Raw genomic sequence first — 23,143 nt, 5'->3', positions numbered from 1 at the left:
GGCTTTATTTTTGGACTAGTGTTAGTTATATATTTTTATTCCAAAGGGATTGTTGTTGTTTTTTTTAATCTTTTTTTCATTCAACATCCTTTTTGGAAAAGTTCCCTTATTAATGATTTGTTTGTGTGTGCATGTGAGAGTGTGTGTGAGATCCTCTGTGAAACCTGCAGCGTGGAGTGATGAGTACTCTGAAGCATTGTATTAAAAACTCAGGTATCCTGCTTTAGGTGGAGTGGGTCTTCTGGGAGACAGAGAGAGCTCTGCAGGGTAGTTGTACAAACCTGTAAATAGTTACATTTCTACAGATTAATTAAGAAAATAGTGTTTGTAATGAAACCACTGTGTACAAATGGCCAAACTGTAGATAAAAGCTCTGAGGTAAATATTTTGAGAGACTTACATGGCCACATATGAGATTGCCTTGCCTTCGTACATGTTCACCTCTGTGTTTCACTCTTTGATTTCCACTCGTACAGTCAGTGAAAACCGCAGTTGACTAACACGTTTTACATGCATTTATTATATATTCCTTTATATCTGATTGAGTTTTCTTAGTGTTACTCTATGGCTGTGGCTCTAATAATGTTAAAGAATGTAAATCAAGCTATGGCTGGAGCCTGCATGAAAACCACACCAGTTCGAAACACTGGACGCTACATTTCCTGTCCTGATCAAACAAAATGTCTTTGGTCATTTTGTTTGGTTTCACGGACGTCGCCTCATTCCTCGATTTTCTTTTGCTGTACGTTATAGATCGATGGTTTGACCGATCGATCGGGCCAGGCTGTGTCCATTCATTCCAGTAACACGGCGGTGCCATTGTGTGTTTTATAAGGTTTTAAATGGGCAGACTCTTCTCAGTCTTCCTGGGAGCTGCAGTGGTACTTTCTCCTCAGCGTACCTACATCTTTGATTGCACTTCAAGTTTAAAAATGCCTTTTACTATAAGAACAAAGTAGCCATATAACAGTAGCAGCAGGCTTTACAGTATTTTCCAGGTAGAAACCGTATTGGCTGCATGGGAAGGTCGGCCAGATGTCTGACAGATTGGACTCTAGAGCCGGTGATGACCGTGTGAAACTGGTTTCTGACATAAATAAATTCACACAGTAGATGAAGTGATGGGTACCTGGAATATTCCGTACTCCTCTAGTAATTGCCACCAACATATTTTATTAGAGGATGGATTATTCAATCCAGTCTGGTGACTATGGTTTATGTTGATGTGGTTGGATATGTCCACAGTATTTTTGTACAGTTAGCTTGTAGGAAGCAGATCACTGGAAGGTGTGGGCTGTTTGATTGACTTGTGTCCAACTTGCTTTTGGAGGAGAGTAAGTGCAGTGTGCAGAGAACCCAGGGATAAACAAGCAGGATGAGGCTCACTCTTACTTGACCGTAGGTGTGAATATGAGTGTGAATGTTTCTTTCTGTTGCCCTCGGCCACTGTATGGATTGGCTACAGCCATTTAGTGGTTCATGTTGTATAGCATCTGCCATAATATTTTGAGCAAAAAATCCCACTCACTTTGTCAGAGACCCAGCTTTGGGCAGCAGTTTTGAGGTTAAATTTGGCAGTAACTGTTGCAGCAGTTGACCAACTTCATAAACCATCGATCAACTGAATATTCCCTCAGTGGTGCTCATCCCTCCTACGTAGTTGGCAGTTCACACCAGGTATGAAGAACAAAGAGGGTGATTGTCCTGGTATGAAATGTTCAGTTAGAGTTTTGCCTCAGATGAAGAAACTCTTCCAGGTCTGAAAGCAGCTTCACACTTCACTGGCTCAGTGTTGGACTGTTGTTGGTTTTTTAAAAGTTATTTGTACGTTTGTTATGTGGTCGACAGACTTCGTACTCGGTAAAGAATTCTGCTGTCTGATCAATACAAAGCCTGGTGGTGTTTTAGTGACCAGAGCCTCTGCTACTACAGTACTTCTGACTCCAGTTAAAATGAATGTGCACCATGGTTGGAAAACAGTGTAGAGTCTGTCAGTGAGCAGTATGCGTTGTAGCATACTTCAGCAGTGGAGTGATGATGATGATGATGATGATGGTGAGGAGTGGAGTTGATGTCTGAAAACCAGCCTTAGAATCTTGGAGATGGATGCATAGGTGAATGATTGAATGAATGGATGATTAGTATTAGCTGTATGATTTAGGTTTTGATTTTTCTTTTTGTTCCATTTGTCATTAGAATGCAAAAAAAACCCCACAAAGACAAATAGGAAAATGACAAAACAATAGACTTCCCAGTTCCATGTGGGAACCAACCATTTCACTTACAGATAAATCTCTAAGTGTCCATAACTTTTCATTTCTGCTACATGTGAATCAATAGAACTGTTAAAGGAAGAGTTTGGCATCTTTAGTTTATGAACTGAGAATGTGATGTGAAGACTGAACCACTCTTACATGTGTTAAAAATTGTCTGTCGACTAAACAAGCACAGATCTCCACTGTTTTGTTTTGCTGTACACCTCCAACAACAGGTTTTCAAATTTAATCTTAACATAAGAACAGCTGAAACGACACAACATTACGCAGCATTCAGCACCAGATGATCCACTGATCAGTAGTCGAGGCTGGTACTGAAAAAATAAGTGTGAAAAGTAGCTTTGAGATCATTTTGATGAAATCAGGGGAAACATCTCCATGCTGCTGGAATCAAACTGGCAACCTCGTGGTGCCTTTTTTCCCCCAACAATAATTAACACATCAGTGTCCATCTTATGTGAATTTGTTATCTTGGCTTTGAATGGATTCAACAAAAGTGTGTGAGTGAAATATTTTTGCCAAACGTTCAGCTATTACTTACATGTTGCTTTAGCACAATTAAAATAAGTAAGTATTAAATATTTACAAAATATGAAAAAATACCCAGACTCAAACATTTTAGTTCGGCTTTCTTCTGATTCAGTTTTGTGACGTGAGCTGTGCCATGTCTGCATTACTTTACCACAGACACAAGTTTCAACACCGTTTGCACCTTTTACATGTTTTATAACCACATGTTTTTATGTGTTGCACTTTGTATTTTTTTCCCTTTTATGGTACTTAACAAGGCCACAATACTTTGTGTTTGCTCCCTGTATGAATATAGGGGGTGTGTGTGTTGTTGCGCGTGTTGTATGGCAATAAAGCGGCGTGAGTATGAAGTAATTTCTTCTTCTTAGCACAAGCAGACGTATAATATTATTGAACTATTTTTATAGCCCAGAAGAGCAGTATTATGATTATAGAGGGAGTTCAGTTTAGTTTTGTCATGTGTTAAAGTTTAAACTAAACACTGGATAGCAATCATGTCAGGAGTGCATTTCATGTGGTGTGACTTTTGCGGACAGTTCATGACCCAAGTCAGGGGTTTGATAATTCAGACCAGTGTTGTTGGATTTATTGGACATTTGTCAAATGATTAAAGAAAAAGAAAAAATCCTCAAGTTCTGCCTCTCTTTACTCCGTTTTCTTTTGAGCTCAGTGTCAATTTGCTGGGTTTTTGTTTTTATTGTCCTGTGTGTTGCTGAGCAAATTTGTTCTTTCGTGAGAAAAAATGACCCCTGCTGTATGTAAATTGTATTGCATTTCATTAAAGGACAAAGATCATCAGCGCAGCCCCCCGTGTTGGAATCTGTAAGTATATCATACACTTTATATTCCCTATATTCCCTTCCTCTACCTAAAGCAGGGGTCTCGGATTCAAATGGAGGGCTATGTCAGAATTCGATGTTAAATGCACACGAAAAATCCAAAAAGTTGTTTTTATTTAATATATCTATATATATAGTATTATATAGTATATATAAATACTATATAATATTACTTATATATATATTAATTTAACAAAAGCATTTTAATATTGAATAATTAGTTAAAACTAACTACAACGGAAAATTTAACTTATTGACATCTTGCCGTGGGCCAGATCTGGGAGGTTCATTGGCCTGGAGTTTGAGACCCCTGCCCTAGAACAGGTGCAATTTGACTACAAAAGTTATTGCAGGGCCATGTTTCAGATTTTTATATCAACCTACAGAGAAAAAATGGCTGCTTTGTCAAAGACTGTTAATGCACTAAAGACTTCACCAGAGGTCAAACGGTAAACATGACAGGAAGTTGGCTTAATTTATACATATTTGCCTCTGAATTTTGTCCATTTCCTTAATCTTGAGACCATTTTATTTTAAATACTGCTGCTTTAATCTCAGCACAGCATTCACATTGGTCATTTTGCACCACATTTTGGTGTCAATATCTGAATCATTAATTACAATGATTAGTTGCAGACTTGTCAACTGAGGTCAGCGGGTGATTAGGTCTATATACCCCAGCCACAAGGGGAGGCCAGGTGTGATCGTCCAAAATCTTCTGTTGTCTGTAAGTCAACACACACTCTTGTTTATAGCATTAATACATTTTTGGTGAGAGTTAACCAGATATATTTCAATGTGATAATGTGACATTGACAAACTTTGTGATCCTGGTTAAAAAATGCATTAACCTTTTCACATACGTTTTTAAACCATTTAATAGTGTTTTAACTCTAGATGTTCTCATGTGATCTTAGTTGGACAAAGCCCTGATAAACTAACATTTTTTAAAAAGTGCAGCCAAGGTAAAATGATTGAGGGCAGAACTGAGGAAGACTGTATGTATTTATATTTTTTTAACACTTTTAGGACCCTGTGGACACCATCTGATATTCAATGTGGCTTATGATGCATTTATTTAACTTAACAGTTCAGTTCCATTCCATTAAATCCCCCCCCCCCACGTTAAAACATTAAAAACACACCCACGTCAAAGGGTGTCAGCAAATACCTCACAGCAAGTTTATTTATACATCCAAAAACAAAAGATCAAATTTCTCACACTATATACAGATATTACATACAGTGTTTTTACACATATTACATATTTTGTACACAAGAAAAATATACATAAAAATGTAAACCTTTGTATACAAAAAATACCTTAGACAAATTAAACAAGGACCAATAACAAAAGGTGACTAGTTTAGCTCATCCTATCTTTTAAAAACAGTAATACAGTACATTCAATGAGTATAGGAATTTGTCAGCCATCTCTGAAATCAAGCAGATACAAGTGCCTACCAGCCCTGTTAACATGGTTGTTCAGTGTGGTGTGTGGTTTGTAGGGGAAATTAAACCGGTGTGGCGACTAATCTCATGTGATGTGGATGTAACTGTATTGCCTAGCAAATAAAATGTTCTTTCACAGGTCACTGTTGACACTACAGGCAGGCGTTCTCCTTCTTTATTGACAGGACTGGAAACAAAAAGGTCTGGTCACTGCAGCCTTAAAGCTGGTGATGACCTGTTATTTGAATGGGTGACCAGAGAGAAGAAAGAACATAAAAAGGCACAGGAACACGTGATAGAACCACAGGCCTTAATGACACTCCTGTGCAACTCTAGATGTAAAGCAACATGGTGGTGTGTATGTGAGTACATGTCATGAAATTATGCTTCAGGCTACCTGAATTAAACCAGTGATCATGAGCCCATATAATGCTAACAAGTTAAAATACCTTAAAGTGTATGCACGAAAAGGATGTGGGAATTCCGTTGCAAAAGTGAAGCCCCATGGTTTAGACACAAATACATACATTTGCACAGTGGTTGGAAAGTAACTTTGTATGAATATCCACCACTTTAGTCCAGATTTTGGGGATCGGCTCACTAGTTTATCATTTTCTTCAACAGAACATTTCAACTATAAAATACTTAGAATCCTATTTAGAGGGAAAAGGGTAGAAAAGCATGACAGGAGCAGGAAACTTGTTTTACACAAGGACTGTCAGGCTGCAGAAGACATCAGTGAGTTTAATAGCAGAACATGGCCATTCATGAGCCATCACCATTGTCTTCTATTTCCCTCTAAATAGGTTCACAATTTACACAGATGTCATGTCTGATTACTGAACATTTTAAAACCAGGGTGCAAATTCAAGTTAATTTTTCCCTAGATTGAAATTTTTGCAGGTATATTTCCAAAACCAGTGCTGCTGCTGCTTCTGCCAACCTACCGGGCATCTCTCTGTCAACTCAATTGTTACATCATTTATACGGATAATGAAAAACAGTCACTGCCTCATTAAATCTCATTCTCCTTCCTTTACCTTTAACGGCTACCAAAACAGTCTCCTTCAAAACATTATTTAAAAAAACAACAGTTATTGATCCCTGGGACTTTTGATAGCCATTAAAAACTACAGAGACAAACCCCACTGTTCTACAAAACGTATTAACTATTACCGGAAAATGTGCCGTATGTCACCAAGAAGCCATGGTTGTACTGCGATAACTTAAATCTAGGTGATCATTATTTAGAGCATACCTCATGAAGTGAGTAGCGTTTAAACCAATCTACTTGACCTCCCACTGATCTATAGCAAAACCTCACACTGAACTTAGAAGTAAAGATATTTCCAGTGTCAATTCACTGCATGGACTTGTTTCCACTGCAGCCTTGACGTCATATCTGGGTTTTCCTGGACTCTTTCTATGAAACATGCAACACACCAAAGACCATTGTGTGTGGATCAGAGAGCACCTTCAACTGCAGACACTTAAAGTCCCAAGGACCCTGTCATGACCAACGCTGTAACACTGACAAGTCTTTATTGGCCTCGTAATACAATTTGATTTGAGACACGAGGTTAAAAACGACCCGACTGCAAGTCGTAGAATGAGTTTCAATGCGAGTCAAAATGACGTGTAATGTTCCTGATCCAGTGACGCTACATGTAACAAGACCAATATAATATCTGACAACGCTAGACTTACTTTAGTTTATTGCTTTAAAGAGACTATATTTAATCCTTAAGTGTCCACTAGGCCACGCTGAGTCCCACGACCAATGGCGAGGTCAGAGAATTTGATGAATCTGAGCAAACACATAAATGAGCACATATATAGTATACACAGAAATATAAAAACAGCTGTTTTAAAAGTATTTTTGGTAAATTGTATGACTGTGAAATCTGACTCAGCTTTAAAATTCTACATCATTAACAGTTAAATAGCTTGAAATATAATGGGTCACACATATATCACAACGTGTACTTGTTTTTCAGTGGGTGACAGAAAAAAAAAAATGAAATGACCATCTGAGCAAGGCAGGGTACAACTGACCAGAGATGGCTTTTAAACTGCTGAAGCAAACTAAACCAAACCACTGACTGAAGCCTCTATGATTCTGACAACTGTGACACTGATAATCTCTTAAAAAAACGTCCTTCTGTCAAATCACAATCACCCGTTTCTTTCATCATAATCACCGACTAGATATAGTCGGGCTCACCTCCACGCACAGTTTGGACTCTGGGACACAACTCCTTGAGAGAGGCTGGACTCTTTTCTACTCTGGAGTTGCCCGCGGTGAGAGACGGGTGACGGAACTGAAAGGCATTGAACAGTCAAGACTCACACTGACCCGAAAATCTCAGATGTTGTCTGGCTGCAGAGCAAGAGAATGAAGATAAGAGGAAAATCCAAGCGTGTGCAAATTCATTGTCAAATAGTGCAGTAAAACCACATTGCACATGTGTATCAGATAAAGAGCGGAGCTCGATCTGTAGCCAGACAACTAGATTTTGGGGTGGAGTGAATCTGCAGGCTGTCGTTCAGCAGCTGCAGACCGCCCATCTCTCATTTGCTCTGCGTGAAGGGCGGCATGGCGCTGTTGGCACTTGCAGCAGTGGCACTGACTACGGAGAAGCCCGCTGGGGGCGCCGTGGAGCTGTGACTGGGCTGCACGTCTTTCGGGATGCCGCTGTGGGAGGCCAGTTGATGGCCAAAGGCCGCGCTGAACTGAGGGAGCTGCTGCTTGGGCTGAGTGGAGGTCAGAAGATCGAGGGAAGATGACGAGAGCGAAGAAGAGGCAGAGACGGGGGTTGTGAGTCCTGTAAGGCCGCTCTGAGGCATCGCTGAGAGGGCGGCCATAGGCTGCAGGGTCACGGACTGGGTGGTGGCCGGAGGCGTGGACAGAGATGTGGATATGAGATGACTGTCTGAGCCAATGAGATTGCCAAACTGTGTAGGGTCGGCCAGGGGGAGCGGAAGGTTTGTCCATGATGAACGTGGGGTTCCTGCTACGCTGCTTAGAGGGACCTCCAGCAGCAGCGGGGTATCAGACTGGAAGGAGGTGTGGGGAGAAGATATGTGGTCACTGTACGGGGAGGGCACATGCTCACTGCTGTAGTGGCTGCCTTGAGGGGACGATGTGGTTGCGTCCGACTTAGCCATGATGTGGGACACGTGTGTCCGTGAAAACGTTCGCTCTGCTATGGAGGTCTGTGTGAGCAGTGAGGTGGTGGAGGAGGCCACCGAAGAAGAGGATGAGGTCAGGCTGGAGCATGACGCTGGGGGTGGGTTTGTAGGCTGAGATGGAGGTGAAGGAGGAAAGTGTCCCCCACTGGACTGCAGTATGTTGTCCTCCAGCTCCAGACTGGTGAAGTTTTCTGTGGGGATTCGGCTGCCGAGCAGATCTCCCATGGTCCCTGACTGAACTGGACCAGAGAACACAGTCATGGATCGGTGGTCCACGCCTTCGGATGGGGCCAGGTCTCCCATGGACGTCAGACAGACTAAAGAGTCTGGGTAAGATCCCATTGCCTGAAGCGCTCGCACCAGCTCTTCTGCCTCTTCTGTTGTTGGCAACAGCTCGCCGTTTTTACCTACACACACATATATATGGAAAGTTTACCTTTTCACATTAAACATGGAGGAACTTTAATGGTACAGGAAGAGGGAATATCACCAAAAAGTATTAAGTCACAAAATTATTCATGGATATTTTACAGTGACTCAAACATGCAGGGTTGTCTTTGCCCATTCCTAATGGGTGGATTATGAATCTAAACAAATCAAAGTCAGTAGTTATCCAATAATGTAGTTCTTAGTGACAGTGACATGATTTTTTTTCCATCTTGATAATGTACCAGCACAATCAGCATAGACTGTTACAAATATTTCATTAAAATTTACAAAAGAAATTGATAATATTATTATTAATATTATTTTCATTAATTAAGATGTTTTTAATATATCAACAAACTGTTTTCCTTCTCTCGTTCTAACCAACACACCCCTAGAATTTCAAGTAACAAGAAAAGGACAGTGTGGGAGAACAAAGGGCTGTGATCGAACCTTCAAACAAGTCAAAGTCCTGCAGGTCATCAGGGAGCCTGGGTAACACATCTGAGAAATCCTCCTGGTTGAGCTCCAGGTCATTTGGAATGTCTGCCATGTCATTGGTGATGTCATCTGGAAGCTCATCTGTACTTAGGTCTGGAGTTGAAGGGCTCCTGTAGAAGAGGACGCAACAATGACAAAAACAAATAAAGGTAAAAACATAATACACAGACATTGGACACTTCATCAATTAAATAATTTAATCTAAGAAATGTTTTACTTCATAGAAGCATGCGTTTAAAAAGACGGAAAAAAAAACTTAAATTTTGAGACGCTGAGATTTTTTGCTGCTGATCTTTAGAAAGAATCTGTTGTCTCACTACATGCCGATGATGCTTTCTTAAATTAAGGATCTGGTGACTGGTGTCCACAGCAATGACACATGGACACATATCAGTGAGTCTGATTTTCAAGTGTTAAGGAACAGTTGGTGCTGCACCTGATACTGGTCTGTGAGGGCATTGTTAGGCTTGTCGAGGGCATTCCCAGGTTCCCCTGTGGCAGCGCCGGGGGGATGGGTTTCTGTGGCCTCCGCTGCACTCTCCTTTTCTTCTTGTGTTTTTTGGTAAGGGCCGGCGGTTTGGTCTTTTTACGTGGCTTTCGTTGGTGCTGCTGCTGGTGCTGCACTCGCCGGTTCCCATCTCCACGTAGGAAATTATCCTGTGTTAAGTAAATGAATGAACACTGAGTGGCCATAGCAAGAAGTCACAATTGAGACCACAAAGACTACAGCAGTAGTGGTATATCAGAAGTCTAACAGCCATGTCCTAAATAAAATTGTGTTTATCAAACTTCCAGTAACAAAATGAAGAACACTATTGGACAAAGTTCTTTTCCATAATGACTGATCTCACCATCTTTTTGGCATGCTCTTCACAGAGGGGCGTCTGGTGTGTGATATCAAACACAGGGATGGAGCACTGCTGACCATCTGCAAATTTGGCTGTGCAACTTACAAACAGTTGCTGGGAACGATTTAATAGAATGTCTACAGAAAACAATGAAGGAAAAAACAATCTGACTGACAGAGAGTGTGTGATAATAACACGTTCATGTGGCTATTGTGTGACAGGAGGATATTTTAAAACGGGCATGTACAGCTGAAATTTCATTCATCATGTCCCATTTAAAGTAAGATAGTAACTACAGGGTTGTGTTTCAGGCAACCAGCTGTAAAGAGAGATTTGGTGCAAAGGATACGTTGAAAACAGTGCTGAGTGAAAGGCAAAGCTCTGTTGCTGCAGGCCTGGCCCTTAGTGCTGCCTTTGCAACTCACTGTGTCACAGTGGGTCTGCTTTTCGGAATCCACACTGAGGAGAAATAAATGGCAACCATAAAAATGTGACTTGAACTTGAATTAGCATCAAAAGTTAAAAATGAAGTTGGTGGTACTAACACATAATACACCGGATGCGTATCTTCCATTAATAAATAGTTAACAGAAAATACATTTGTCTGTATTTTCTGTATCTCAAAATGATGAGGAAGGTCGAATGTGTATGATAATTAGTAGAATACCTTGGAGAGATGTGAGAGGAACCACCAATGTCCTGGATGAGTTGTCCCGCACAGTCTGGGTTCTTACTGGCAGCATGCAACAAGGCTTTGCGGAAGGCATAGCGGTATCTCTTTTGCCGGATACTCGCCCTCTCCTGCCTGCACATGTGCTTGTATTTTTCTCTGAGGTAAGAGCAGAGCCTCAATAACCTCGTTCGACGAGAGGAACCACAGTCGTCTTCCAACCTGTTCAGGGAACAACATTTTTTATTTTGACATCATACTGTAGTGTCAAATCAAAGTTGATGGCATATGGTAAGGAAATGTACCAACCCATTCTGTGGTTTCCAAGAACTCTGAAAAGGAACAAACTTCTCCGTTTCTTCTTCATCTACAATGTCATCATCGGCACTGTCTTCTGACCAGTCCAAGCCTAAGAGAGAACTTGTTATTGCATCTTATGTTTTATGACAGGTTAAATTATTTTCATAGATTCAGATAGTTGTGAACATCTAAAACCTGTCGTAAATTCATTAAGTTATTTACCAAGATGTGGAAACAGGTCTCCATATTCCTGGCGTCTCTTGGCACAGAGTTGCACCAGATGTTGCAACTTAGCTAAACAGCTGGCAGAAGATGCAAAGGTTGTGGGACGCATGACAACCACTTGCCGCTGATTATTACCGTCTTTGCAATTGAGAGGCAAGTGTTGAGCAGTTAAAGGCATTTTCCTGCTTAGTGATGGTGCAGAGGGTTGCACTAAACAGGGTGCTGCGTTAGCCGACATCCCTGGAGGCAGAAAGTTGACGGTCTGAGGTGGTGGAGGATTGCATAATAAACCCTGCTGCTGTCCTGGGAAGGTGAAGGAAGTCACATTGGAGTGCTGGGGAGGTTGGAGGAGACCTGACTGTTGCCGTAGTAGATGAGTGTTGAGCGGCGCAGAAGGGTGAACACTGGGGACTGGGGAGGGGCTAAAGTGCTCAGGAGGCGACTGGAAGAAGTCTGTGTTGTGGCAGAGTTTCTGGTTGACCCCGAGTCGACTTTGTATTTTCTTCTTGACAGCGTTGCTCTTTCGAGGAGTACCCACCTCCTCCCCATCTGTGTCTTCTTCATAAAAAGCGAAGGGGTCCAAGAGTTCCCCGTCTGGGAGGGGTAACAGACGTGAACAGGGAGGAGATGGTGGAAGTTCATCAAGACCATTGGGAGCTTTTAGAGCTAGAGAGGGTACAGTTATGTTGAGTGCAACTGACTCCAAGTGAGCCCGTGGGCGCAGTTCCTCCAAAGCATCGTGTTTCTTTTTCCGCTCCTTCTTGGGTATAAATCCAAGAACCTGGAGGTGGCTGTTACAGTACCTACAAATAAAAACATATCTTGAGGACAATATAACAAATATTCTGCTTTGCATATTGGTTTTTGCCAAACCATCACACAAACCTGCGGTCCTCAGACTTCGGGATGGGATTGGTACATCGCTGGCTGTTGTACTTCGCCACATATTCACATTGTTTGAAGGGGGCTGTCTTGTCCTCCAGAACGTGCCGTATACAGAAAGCGTAGCCATTAAGTCTGCGCTGTTTGCAGAGCTTTGGGCTGTATGAGCACAACGGCTTATTGTCTACCTCTGAGAAGTGTATGTGTTTGCCTTCATACATCACGTGACTCTTGTCCTTGACAACATCAGCTGATGGGAAACAAGTCAGGGAAAACACTAATTACACACTGAAACTAAAAACTGATGCAACTGTTTTTAAACAAAGCATGATTAATTGAAAACACTTTGCACCATCCCTGCTAAAGAAAAAAAAAAAAACCTACTTGTACAAGTATGCTTGGTTTGAAGTCAAATGTAGTGGCATTAAAGACTTTCTATTTTAAGTGGAGCAGAAAGAAATAACAACATGCTGCCAATAGAAATGCTGTTTTTATATAGATGGTAAACAAGCCTCTCACTAAGGTTTACACATCATTTACAGGATGAACATGCAGGATGAACGCAACTGTTAAAATTGGAATTGTATACTTACTGTTTATTTCTCAGGAACAACAAATACATTTAGCTTTGGGGACCCAGTGTTATAAGTAATGGGTCTGGCGTCTGACCAAGCAGTTTAAAACTGAGAAAACGTCTACTGATCTCTTGTTTGTTTAGGTTTAAACAGAAGGTTTATTTAGTTACTATTCAGCCATTTAGCTTGATTAATAGTATTTGGTATGTTTCTCTTTCTATGCATTCCAATTACTTGCAAAAGAAAGACAAAAACGAAATATTGAGGCAGAGGACAACATGATTCACAAATATTGGCTAACAATTTGATGATTTATATTTATTATGCTTTAAACAAATGCATACGGTACCTTTGAAAAGGAGCTAACACTTACGTGGTTCTGTTTAAAAATAATTCAATGAATTCATGAAATATAAGCCTTATAACACAGTATTAACGCATTCATACCACTACTTGTAAAACACAAAATCGTATACAATCATATCTTTTGAACATCAACTTTGTGTGTTTTATGCCGAGTGTAACACAGTTGAGAGCGGTATAGCTCTATATAAATTTTATTTTATGTCCACTTTTTCAAAGTCATATCTAAATAACATGTTTTGTTAGACACATAGACCGGGTATTTATTAAACTGTGACAAACACCCGCTAGCGTTACTACGATTTACGTATCGGGAGCTAGGTCGTTAGCCTTAGCTTAGAGCCAATATAGATAATAAAGCTTTCCGTGTATGCGTTTTTTAAATGTCTACCTGTTAGACGTGCGTCTGCTTCGTTCAAAAACATACAACATTCTGAACTTGAAGTCGGGCGTTTTCACATTAAAAATACACCAAAAGCCAAATAGTTCACGTTAGCTCAAGCGCTACAAAAGCTAAAAACATACACTAGTAGGCGGTAGCTAACCAGGAAACGGAAACATGAGGAAATGTGATACCGTAAAGGTATATTTTAACATTAGCTCCTGTTACAAATAAACCCATACTAACCATATATTTCGATTATATAGTTAAAAACAGTACTGTGTTTTTAAACGACGCAAGTATATTACAGCGACGATAATTACGATGTAACAAAGGCTATACTTCGGGCTCTAAGCCTGTTATTGAAGGCCTTTGCAATAATCGATATAAATTAGTCGTATACTGTGACATTGTGAGGCAAAACCACTCAAAATCATCAACGTTAAGACATTCCACATGATTTTATGACATTGACTCATTCACTTTGATCACAAGTTTTCAAAATGCATCGATTACAAATGAAGGCCTCCTAGCTTCGACAGCACAGCGCCCTCTGGTAAAAGACAGTGCCAGCCGAAGCTGTCTGTAAATCGGTACGCACAAAATCTAGGACGAGGCTATTTGCGATCTCGCTTACCTTGAATTGGTATGAGCTGGGTTAGGTATTCGCTCCAGACAGACGGCCGAAATGTCTATTACAATCAGCTAGGCTATTTGTGCATCGATATTCGAGATAGGTTCGTAACAGCTGTCTTCGTCGGGCTTAGTCTGTGCTGAAATAAAGAATGCATGTAGAATATTGGGCTATCCTGAGCAAATTACAAGGCGTAAGCAGAGTGCTGAGGATTTTAGTTGGATCCACAGCAGACTCCTCACAGCACCACTACAGGCACTGCGGGGACATGACAACAACCCGCTCAACAACAACAACCTCTCCTACCATATTGGAAATTCAAGTTTGTTTTAAAAAAGCTTCAAATGGTGTACATGTCACTTTATTCGAATCATTGCAAAGAAATAGAGTTGGCGTGTCTTTGTGGATTACACATTTGTAGAAAAGCAGAGTTAGAGATTTAATCAGGAAGGTCCAATGAAGTGTTGCAGTATAAACTCCACCTGGACCACGGCTATCATCCTCCATATGGATGACTTATCAGCTCTGCTGCCACACTGTAGCCGCTCTTCACTGATGATGGATCACGTGTCAATCACATACTGGAGCTCCACACTCAAAAATACAAATTTAAAAAAAATCAAAATTGTGCACACACATAGACAAATTTATCATATCAAAATAGAATTTATATATACTTTTCTAAATAGTTCAAATTTTTTGTAGGGTTTAATACATACTAACCTTACTTTTTTAGCATATCTAAATCTTAATAATAATCTTAATAATATCTAGACATTTTTTCAGATATTATTTCAAGTTCTCATTTACAATCAACACATTTCAACACTTTTGTTAAGTCTGTAAAAAAAAATCCATTTAGTATATACAAGTTTGGGTGTCATGTCAACAGTTTATGATAAACAGGTTTTACATTCCATTTTCTGGATCTCTTTGTTTGGACCTGTGGGCAAAGATCACACATCAAAATCGGCTAATTTGATATTATAAAGGTTCATTCAAGCAAAAATACTTTAATTAAAATAGCCATTGAGGGAAATACAGCTAACTGTGATGACCTAGAGTTGGTAAATGTTGAATGTGTCTAATATGTGTTATAAATTCTGAACGTATTATCTAGTGGACAGGGCCTAAGTTGTTCGTTGTAATCTCCATGGACACATGCTGTATAGAAAATATAGTTATCTGGCCTGCTAACGAAAACTCTCTCTGATGGAGTCACTTTGTTCCTGGCCTGCTGTGAAAGGACCCCAGTGTTGATGTAGGCGCTACATTTCTCAGTATATGCCAGTGTGTTGACATTAAGTATGATCAAAGATGTAAAGTGGCCTTAAACCTTAATATGTGTTGAAATAAATTTAAAAAATCAAGCCTTTTACTTCCTCTAAATGACCTTATTTAGTAATGACATTGGGATGTTCTTTTGAAAATAGCCATTAAAGCAATAGAGTGGGTTTTTGTGCACTTACATACATTGCCCACTGTGTGGAACCCTCTGCATATACCGTCTTTACTCCTTTCTTCATGTTTTTTTGTCACCTTATCTTTGGAGTGTATTTTGTGCTGTCAGGACTGATACTGTCTCTTTGGGAAGCCATACATAAATATATGTAAATGAGGTGTTAAGTGAAGGAAGCTTTCTGCTGCTCTGCAGAAAGACAGCTGACCTTGATAAATTATGAAACCATCCTTGGGGAGGTCTTGGCGAGTAATGCAGCCCCATCAGCTCCTAGTACGACTGGTAGTTTGGGTGGTTTTTTTTCTGATAGTGTACACTTACGGCATTTACCAGGTTCAATTCCAGTTACCTCTTCTTAGCCCCAAAGTCACAAGCAAAAGGATAAAAGTGCAGCACTTCACATAGACAATATGCTGGCTATAACCTCTAAATATCCACAGCATGCAGAGAACACAGTAGGTCATACTTTTTATTCCAGCAATTTTAGAATTTACGTATCCATTGATGTGGCCATTGAATGTATCCATGAACATAGGTCAGATTTAAAATACTGTCAAACAAACAAACAAACAAACAAACAAAAAAAACCCTCAATGTTTAGCTGTAATTTATTTTATTACATTTCTTATAAGGGTTACCCAGAACCAAACGTCAACCTCAAATTGAAGTCATCAGACCAAGAGTACATTTCCTGTTTTTCAGACTCCCTGGTCCTAGTTTTAATTTCCCCCTACATTCCAGACATCTAAGCTTTATATTTATCTACTTTTGCTAGGATACTGGACCAAAGAGGATAATTAGGCTCAATGAACATTGGCCCCCAAACTGTCTCAAAATTATTTTTGTCTCCATCCCTAACAAATTATAAATATTTGAGTTTTAACAGAAAATTTGACAATGTTATCTACAACATTTCAAACTAAATACATACCCTTTTGCACCTGCACAACAGCATGTCTAAAATTGCCACGGTTGTTACCTCAAGCTGCAGAATATTGTACAGTGTGACAGAGTGAAGTTCCACCATTAATTACTTACTGTTACAGAAAGTGTCGTCAGCACATCCTCACTGTTTGTGGAAAGCAACTGCCCAGAGTCATTTTTTTCCTTTAGCTGAGCAAGCTCCTTCCTCATGAGTCATTCATTAAGCAAACCTGTGAGAATGGAAGCAAATGTGTGATGCCAACACCACAGATGAATGTAGGTTTGCTAAGCCAAGAACACAGTGTTTAAATTAAATCCCTTACCCCTTGACCAACATTCATCACAATATGATGTCGTTTGTTGGACAATGTAGCTGTCAGCACAGGCGTTGTGCGTTTTTTTAAACAAACTATCTAACAAACGTTTTCTGAGGTTCCCCCTTTGTGGATGTGACTATTCCCGAGACAAACCTGCGCCCTCCCATGTCAACAGATTGACAGTGATTGCTTTAAATCTCCACTGGACTTTTATTAAAAACACTATTATTCCTACAACTCTACCACTCTTGTCAAACAAAACAAAACATAAAATAAGGGCTGGTACAAATTCTTTATTATGCCACAATTAAAGAAATAATGAAATCGGAATTTATTTGACTTGCTGTGCGCCACACCCCCTCCAGCCACCGTTGAGGTTACAGATGTGATTTAAGAGTTAACAGAAGGGTTCTATCTTAAAAGTTAGGATATATACCCCTGGATAATAGCGATGTTATTTGAATTTATATTTAAACCTAACTCTTTTACGTTAACATTAGCTCATTAGCTGTATTACCGACACTTTAAATTGTAAGCTATGCCCCGATACTAGCCGTGCATTCTTTAAACGAACGAACAAAGCGACCGTTTTTCTTACAGTTAAGTCTCCAACAGGGTCTAACTCTGTGTAGGTGATGTGCAGACGGAACATTACCTCATATTTACACAGTAATAGAACGAAGGTGTTGGGTTTCTCACTTACGTGGTTTACTGATGTCTGTCCTGGTGAGACTGGCCGCAGTCACGCACATTGCGCACAGTTATTCTGCTGCGTCACGGGTTAAAAAAATTCTGTACGTAACAATCCCTGTAAGAACAGCTGAGGGCTTGGTTTCTCCGAGTTCTGATAAAAGTAGTCGTTAGTGGTTTTTCTGTTCTCCAGACAATCACTGAGACTGCGTACTGTAATGTTTATGCTGCGTCACGCTGATGGGAAAAAACATGCGATTATGCCTAAATTCCTTCATTTCTACTTTAAACATTTTTTTTGTTATATATAAGACTATACAGTTATGCATCAGTGTTATTTTAAAAATCCAAATAGAGGGATTTAATTCAGCCCATAATAGTGCTAGTATTCAAAGAGTACTAGGAAAATATTCAGTACCACAGTATAAAATCATATTTGGATTTTTATACACGTATTTTCCAGAAAAATTATGACTAGCACATTTTACATATTTAGAAAGTTGTCTGTGTATAATGTCATGTTTGAATTAGGTATTCCAATGAAATTGTGTTTTTATTTTTGTTTTTTCTGTTGCTGTATTCTTTGTAAATGGAAATTGTTTCCTTCAATCATTTTAGCAATATTATTGCGTAACTCTGGTGGGTTGTCCCACAAATGAATATTTTTCCATTTGTAGTAAGGGAAATGAAGTATTTAACAGATACTTTCATAAACACACACACCTGGAAATGCTATTTCTGGTTTTTATTACCTTAGCGGTTCCCTAACATACTCTGCAGTGCCCGCTTAGAGACAGAACTATTGTCAGCCCCCATCCCCATGACAAAACATTCAGAGCTATTGCTACCAAAAACTATGTCAGAGATTGTAAATCCTCTTATTAAACAGACCCCTATCTATCTATCTATCTATCTATCTATCTATCTATCTATCTATCTATCTATCTATCTATCTCCCACACCATAAACTATACTATAGGTTAACACAGAAGTAAAAAAAACTACTTTGTTCTGTTTTTACTCCTACACTGGCCTAAGAGACAACAACAGGATGTTGCTCTGTCTGTATCTGATCAGTGAGGTAATTCACACAAGTCTTACAAGAGAAAAACAGGACATGCCTGGGTGTGTAAACAATCTGCCAGGAAATGGATGGAAAAACATATGGACTTATCTCAGGGTGTGTGTGTGTGTGTGTGTCTCCCACTAATAAATAAATACCCTTTCATATGGTTAGCATGTGTGCGACACACAACACAGCCAAGTCAAACAATGCGAAAAACATACAATTTTAATGAGATATGTTCCATTTACTTTAATTATAAATTAGAAATATACAATAATATAAAAAACTAACTAAACAATAAAATCATTAATTTATTAAACTAAACAAAATCAAAATCTGCATATGTTATGTTATTTTCTTATTTTTGGAAAATGTTGAGCAAATGCCCTTGGTTCAAAATTATAACCAGACTGTGTAGCAATTTTTACAACACAATACAGAAGAGTCAGAAAATATTTGACAGTAATAAGACTCAGAAAGTAATGGTGCTAAGACACTAGCAATATATTAGGATTACATATAAATATATGTTATATAAAATCTCCCTAAAAAGTCCCTAAACATAAACATTATATATATTAAATATATTACTACATGTCTTTATAATCATTAAACAAACAGAAAAAAACAATCATGTCTGATTCTTTAGAACAATCATTGTTTTACAAGTGCTCTGGTTCAAAACAGTTCATTCAAAATTAATATTTAGAAAATGCACAAACAAATTGTCCCAAATCTACAGATGCTTCTTTATGACCAACTGACTAAGACAAGAGATACTGAGATAAATATAATTAAAGACAAAATAAAGCAGTAAATATCTGTCAGTAAGACACCGTCTTTGGACCATAGCCCTCATTTTGGCTAATAATCAATTATCTCAGCAATAATTGGATTTTGCCCTCGTTGCTTTGGATCATCTGTGTGAAATAAGAGGATGATATTGACTTCTTGTGCACTCCTTTTGCAGCTTTTCCATCCATTCCAGGAGTAGTTGTGAGCTGCAGCAGGCGTAACACCATCCCAGTGGAAGAAAATAGGAAAATTTGAACATTACAGCTGGAAAAAAACACGCAAGATAATCCACTCCATTTACACTTCGGTAAAAATCAGCCATTCTAATGTTTTTCATGGATAAGTACGGGCGTCTGAAGACGATTAAACTCATAGAGCTGATGACTCCACTGGCTCCTCTGGGACAGTATCCTGATGGAGTCCTGGAACAGATTCCATTTCTGTGGCAGAGACAGATTGGCTGAGCTCTCTGAGTGAACTCTTAGTAATGTCCAGGCATGCACGCTTCAGGATGTGACGGACCTTTTTCCCCAGGAGCATATACAGCAGGGGGTTAATGCAACTGTTGAAAAAACCTAAACTGGTTGCAAGAGGAAAACCAGCTCTCAAAATGTTGTGAAGGTACAACGAGGAATGTATGGACAACTCCATTAGGCTAAAGGCATGGAAAGGCGTCCAGCACAAAAAGAAGGCCAGAATAACTGCAGTGACAGTTTTGGAGAAGCTGGACATGCGTACCATGCCCCCAGATTGATTCACTTTGATGGTCAAGAGTATACCTGTCACACATATGGCAGTAAACGGCAGAAGAAAACCCACCGTGGTGCGGATTGCCACAATTATTATGTGTCTCGTGGCTGCCGTTTGTGCATCATGTGCATGGAAGTTATTGAAGCATAACACTTTATCGTGGAAGTGCAGGATTTCGCGGTAAATAAGAGCAGGGCAGCTGAGAGCAGCAGCTATGACCCAAATGCAGCCGCAGGTAAGCCAGGCTCTCGCTATGGTGCGGTGCTGCCGAGACCAGTTGAGGTGAACTAGGGACACATACCTGTCTATGCTGAGCACGGTGAGGAAGAGCACACTGGCGTACATGTTCATCACAGACACAAAGGAGTTAATTTTGCACATGGCCATGCCAAAGTCCCAGTGGAAGTCCCGCAGTATGTAATCAATGTAGAAGGGCAGGAAAAGCACAAACACAAAGTCTGCTAGTGCGAGATTGAGCAGCCACACACTGTTCACAGTCTTTTTGCTTTTAAACGCTGTCACCCAGATAACAATCCCGTTTCCAATCAGTCCAAGCACAAATGAAACAATGTAGATGAAAACGGAGATAATGTGCATAGTTTCTTTCTGGCTCTGCTCTGACTTGAGGTCTTCAAAGTCTCCATACTCCACGTCATACTCATAGGTGTAGTTTCCATAGTCCTCACTGGACTCTACCATTTTTTACAATACTGTGAGACTGTGCTAAGGCTTTGAAAAGGAAAAACTGATTTATTCTAGAATGGTCAAAAGTAGACAGGGAATGTTAAAAAACATAGTCAGCATTTACATCACAGTCTACGATTACGTACAAAAAGGATCCAGTTGCCGGTGCCGCCCCTCTTTCCAATCATTCAGCTGTTGAGGTTTGGACTGGGTGTGTCCTGAGAAAAGCCCTAGAACAGAGTGTCAACATCCATCTGAATCAGAAAAAAATGTGGACAGAGACATGTCCCACAAGCAACATCAAAACTGACCTCAACATATGATTCATGCCCCTTTGTTATGCAATTAATCCTGCACTTGGACACACAGTGTTAACTTGTTCTGATGACTAATAACACATAACTAATCTGTCAAGGCTGTAAAATGTAAAAAAATAAATAACAGAGGTTTCTTTGTAAACACATCTACAACATTGGCTTCAAATCTAGAGCAGTGTACAAATATTTTCTACTATTTTATTTTTCTGCAGTAAAAAGATAATAGGCATACATCTAGGTGCTACCCTATGGCTAGCTGAGTGTGGCTCAAATAGTGGTTCGTGACACAAGAGTGGACCTTTAGGATACATTTTGTCTCTGTGATTTTAAAAAAACTTTTCACCTTTCAGCAATTTGTGTCTTGTACGCCTTATATCTCATTTAAAGATGGGATTCAAATTTTAGTCAGCAAAATAACATTTTATAGATTCTCTCCATCCTTAATTATGTATTGTCCAATATGTTATCACTCAGAGTCATTATCAGTTGTAGAATAAAATAAAGTATGAGTGCAACTGACAAATGCTGACTGGAAAATAAAACAAAAATTGCTATAAACACAACTTGCAAATAGTATTGTTCAAAAGTAAATAAGGTTAATCTTGTTAAAATCGTTTTATCAGTTGAGAGGACTAACATGTGAACTGTAATCCCAAATAACGAATAATGTCTTACAAAAACAGTCCTTTTTGTAAGACATTATGGCAACATTTTGTAAAAAGTACAAAGAAATCCCCACATTTATCAGTAAGAATAACCCACCGTTCAATCAGTGCAACATACACGCTAATAGTACAAGCACATTAAAGGTCTCTGTAGGAGACTTACCTTTGGAAAAAATGCTGCGCCCTACTTTAAATCTCTGTATGAGTGCAGACCAGGGGCTAACTTAGCTCGTTAGCTCCGTCTCGTTTGGCCTGATCTGTTTTTCCCCACTTGTTTTTTTTCTAAGAACGTCTTCTCTCTGTGCCCACAGCAGCAGCAGTAATGTTGCTGTCTTTCCCCTGCGTCCATCCAAACTAAACTGCGTTTGCGGCTGATGTGAGTGTGCGAGGCTCTGTAGACGCGCCCACCACAAAGTGAGAAAGTTATTGGTCATCCGCACGGAATGAAGAATGCTTTTCATTCAGAGGAGTTTCTGCTCTGTGCTCACAGCAGCAGCAGCAGCAGCAGCAGCGCACGCACTTTTCGGAAAAGTTTCAAACGCTGGAGATTTGTGCTTTTTTAATTTGAGATTTTCCCCCTGATTTACTTCTCTGCGGAGATGCACTGCGTTTGCAGCCAGTCGCAACCATTCATCGTTGATTTAGCACTTTGTCTCTTTGTGCCTCATTAAATACTGAGTAAACTCGTGGCAAACCTCCGTGGTTTCCCTGTGAATGTGCAGACACCGCTTAAATACACTGTAAAAAAATTAGTTGCTGACTTCACGTCGTTTCAGGCCACGTTTCCAGGCAAAAGTTTCAATATCCCATCGTTAAAGCTACAGGGCGAGAGAGCTATTGTCGAAGAGGTTGTTTCAGTGAGAATGACGATGGTCGAAAGTTCTGAAGCAAAACAGAGCACATACAACACTATGGCAGTTTGGTTAATCAAAGTTTGTAAAATTACTATTTAGACTGTTCATTTATTTAAACTATTTATACACCCTTGTTAACATAACATCCTGATAATTACACTAGTTCTGCTTAAATATACATATCTATCCATCCATCTATCTATCTATCCAGCTGTAGTCTCTGGGCAGAATCCTGGACTCAGATGATTTCTAATCTGTGTGGAGTTTACATGTTCTTCCTATGTGTATGATTTTCCCACAGTTCAAAGCTTCTACATTTACTAAAAATGTGATTTTTTTTCTTTTCTTTTCTTTTTTTGTGTGTTCTGCTCTGATGGATGGGTGGCCTGTTCAGGGTAAACCCAGCTCTCTACCCCAAGTCAGGGTGGACTCAAGCTCTCATGGATAAAGTGGCTTAAGATAAATGAAGGAATGTTGGAAAGGGAGTTATTTACAAATTAAAGTTTCCAGCTGGAAAAGTCCGTTT

At 39.7% G+C, this 23,143-nt stretch overlaps 2 protein-coding genes across 5 annotated transcripts; both read right to left on the bottom strand.

Moving 5' to 3' along the window:
- Window positions 1-7,415: 7,415 nt before the first annotated feature.
- On the bottom strand, window positions 7,416-17,738 carry ino80da (INO80 complex subunit Da). Of its 4 annotated transcripts, none has more exons than XM_025063803.1 (12): window positions 17,500-17,738; window positions 16,594-16,709; window positions 14,100-16,105; window positions 12,146-12,392; window positions 11,258-12,063; window positions 11,045-11,144; window positions 10,733-10,957; window positions 10,415-10,524; window positions 10,069-10,202; window positions 9,654-9,874; window positions 9,170-9,327; window positions 7,416-8,697 (listed from the first exon to the last, which is right to left on the bottom strand). In XM_025063803.1, the coding sequence occupies exons 4-12, from the start codon at window positions 12,361-12,363 to the stop codon at window positions 7,670-7,672; spliced, it is 3,000 nt and encodes a 999-aa protein (XP_024919571.1). In that variant the 5' UTR covers window positions 12,364-12,392; window positions 14,100-16,105; window positions 16,594-16,709; window positions 17,500-17,738; the 3' UTR covers window positions 7,416-7,669. The 4 variants fall into 4 exon arrangements, with proteins under 4 accessions (XP_024919571.1, XP_008326111.1, XP_024919570.1 ...); XM_008327889.3 differs by having other exon boundaries at window positions 14,100-14,690; XM_025063802.1 differs by having other exon boundaries at window positions 14,100-16,709.
- Window positions 17,739-18,759: 1,021 nt separating this feature from the next.
- On the bottom strand, window positions 18,760-22,763 carry cmklr2 (chemerin chemokine-like receptor 2). The gene is made up of 2 exons (XM_025063921.1): window positions 21,927-22,763; window positions 18,760-21,011 (listed from the first exon to the last, which is right to left on the bottom strand). Exon 2 carries the CDS (start codon window positions 20,794-20,796, stop codon window positions 19,717-19,719), a length of 1,080 nt encoding a protein of 359 aa, XP_024919689.1. The 5' UTR covers window positions 20,797-21,011; window positions 21,927-22,763; the 3' UTR covers window positions 18,760-19,716.
- Window positions 22,764-23,143: the final 380 nt, after the last annotated feature.

The sequence above is a fragment of the Cynoglossus semilaevis genome, chromosome 16, assembly GCF_000523025.1.
Source record: "Cynoglossus semilaevis isolate Cse_v1.0 chromosome 16, Cse_v1.0, whole genome shotgun sequence".
NCBI classification, from domain to species: Eukaryota; Metazoa; Chordata; class Actinopteri; order Pleuronectiformes; family Cynoglossidae; genus Cynoglossus; species Cynoglossus semilaevis.
The sequence above is the reverse complement of the archived record's forward strand: the minus strand, read 5'-3'. Positions and strand labels throughout refer to the sequence as shown.

What these genes read in the sequence shown, in the direction of transcription:
- ino80da (XM_008327888.3), bottom strand. Translation starts at nt 13,505, where the DNA reads ATGTTTTTGAACGAAGCAGACGCACGTCTAACAG. An exon ending in AGCAGACGCACGTCTAACAG is followed by an intron (nt 12,393 to 13,471) that starts GTAGACATTTAA and finishes GTTTCCCATCAG; the next exon opens with CTGATGTTGTCAAGGACAAG. An exon ending in CCCTCACAGACCAGTATCAG is followed by an intron (nt 9,328 to 9,653) that starts GTGCAGCACCAA and finishes CCTCTTCTACAG; the next exon opens with GAGCCCTTCAACTCCAGACC.
- cmklr2 (XM_025063921.1), bottom strand. Translation starts at nt 20,796, where the DNA reads ATGGTAGAGTCCAGTGAGGACTATGGAAACTACACCTATGAGTATGAC.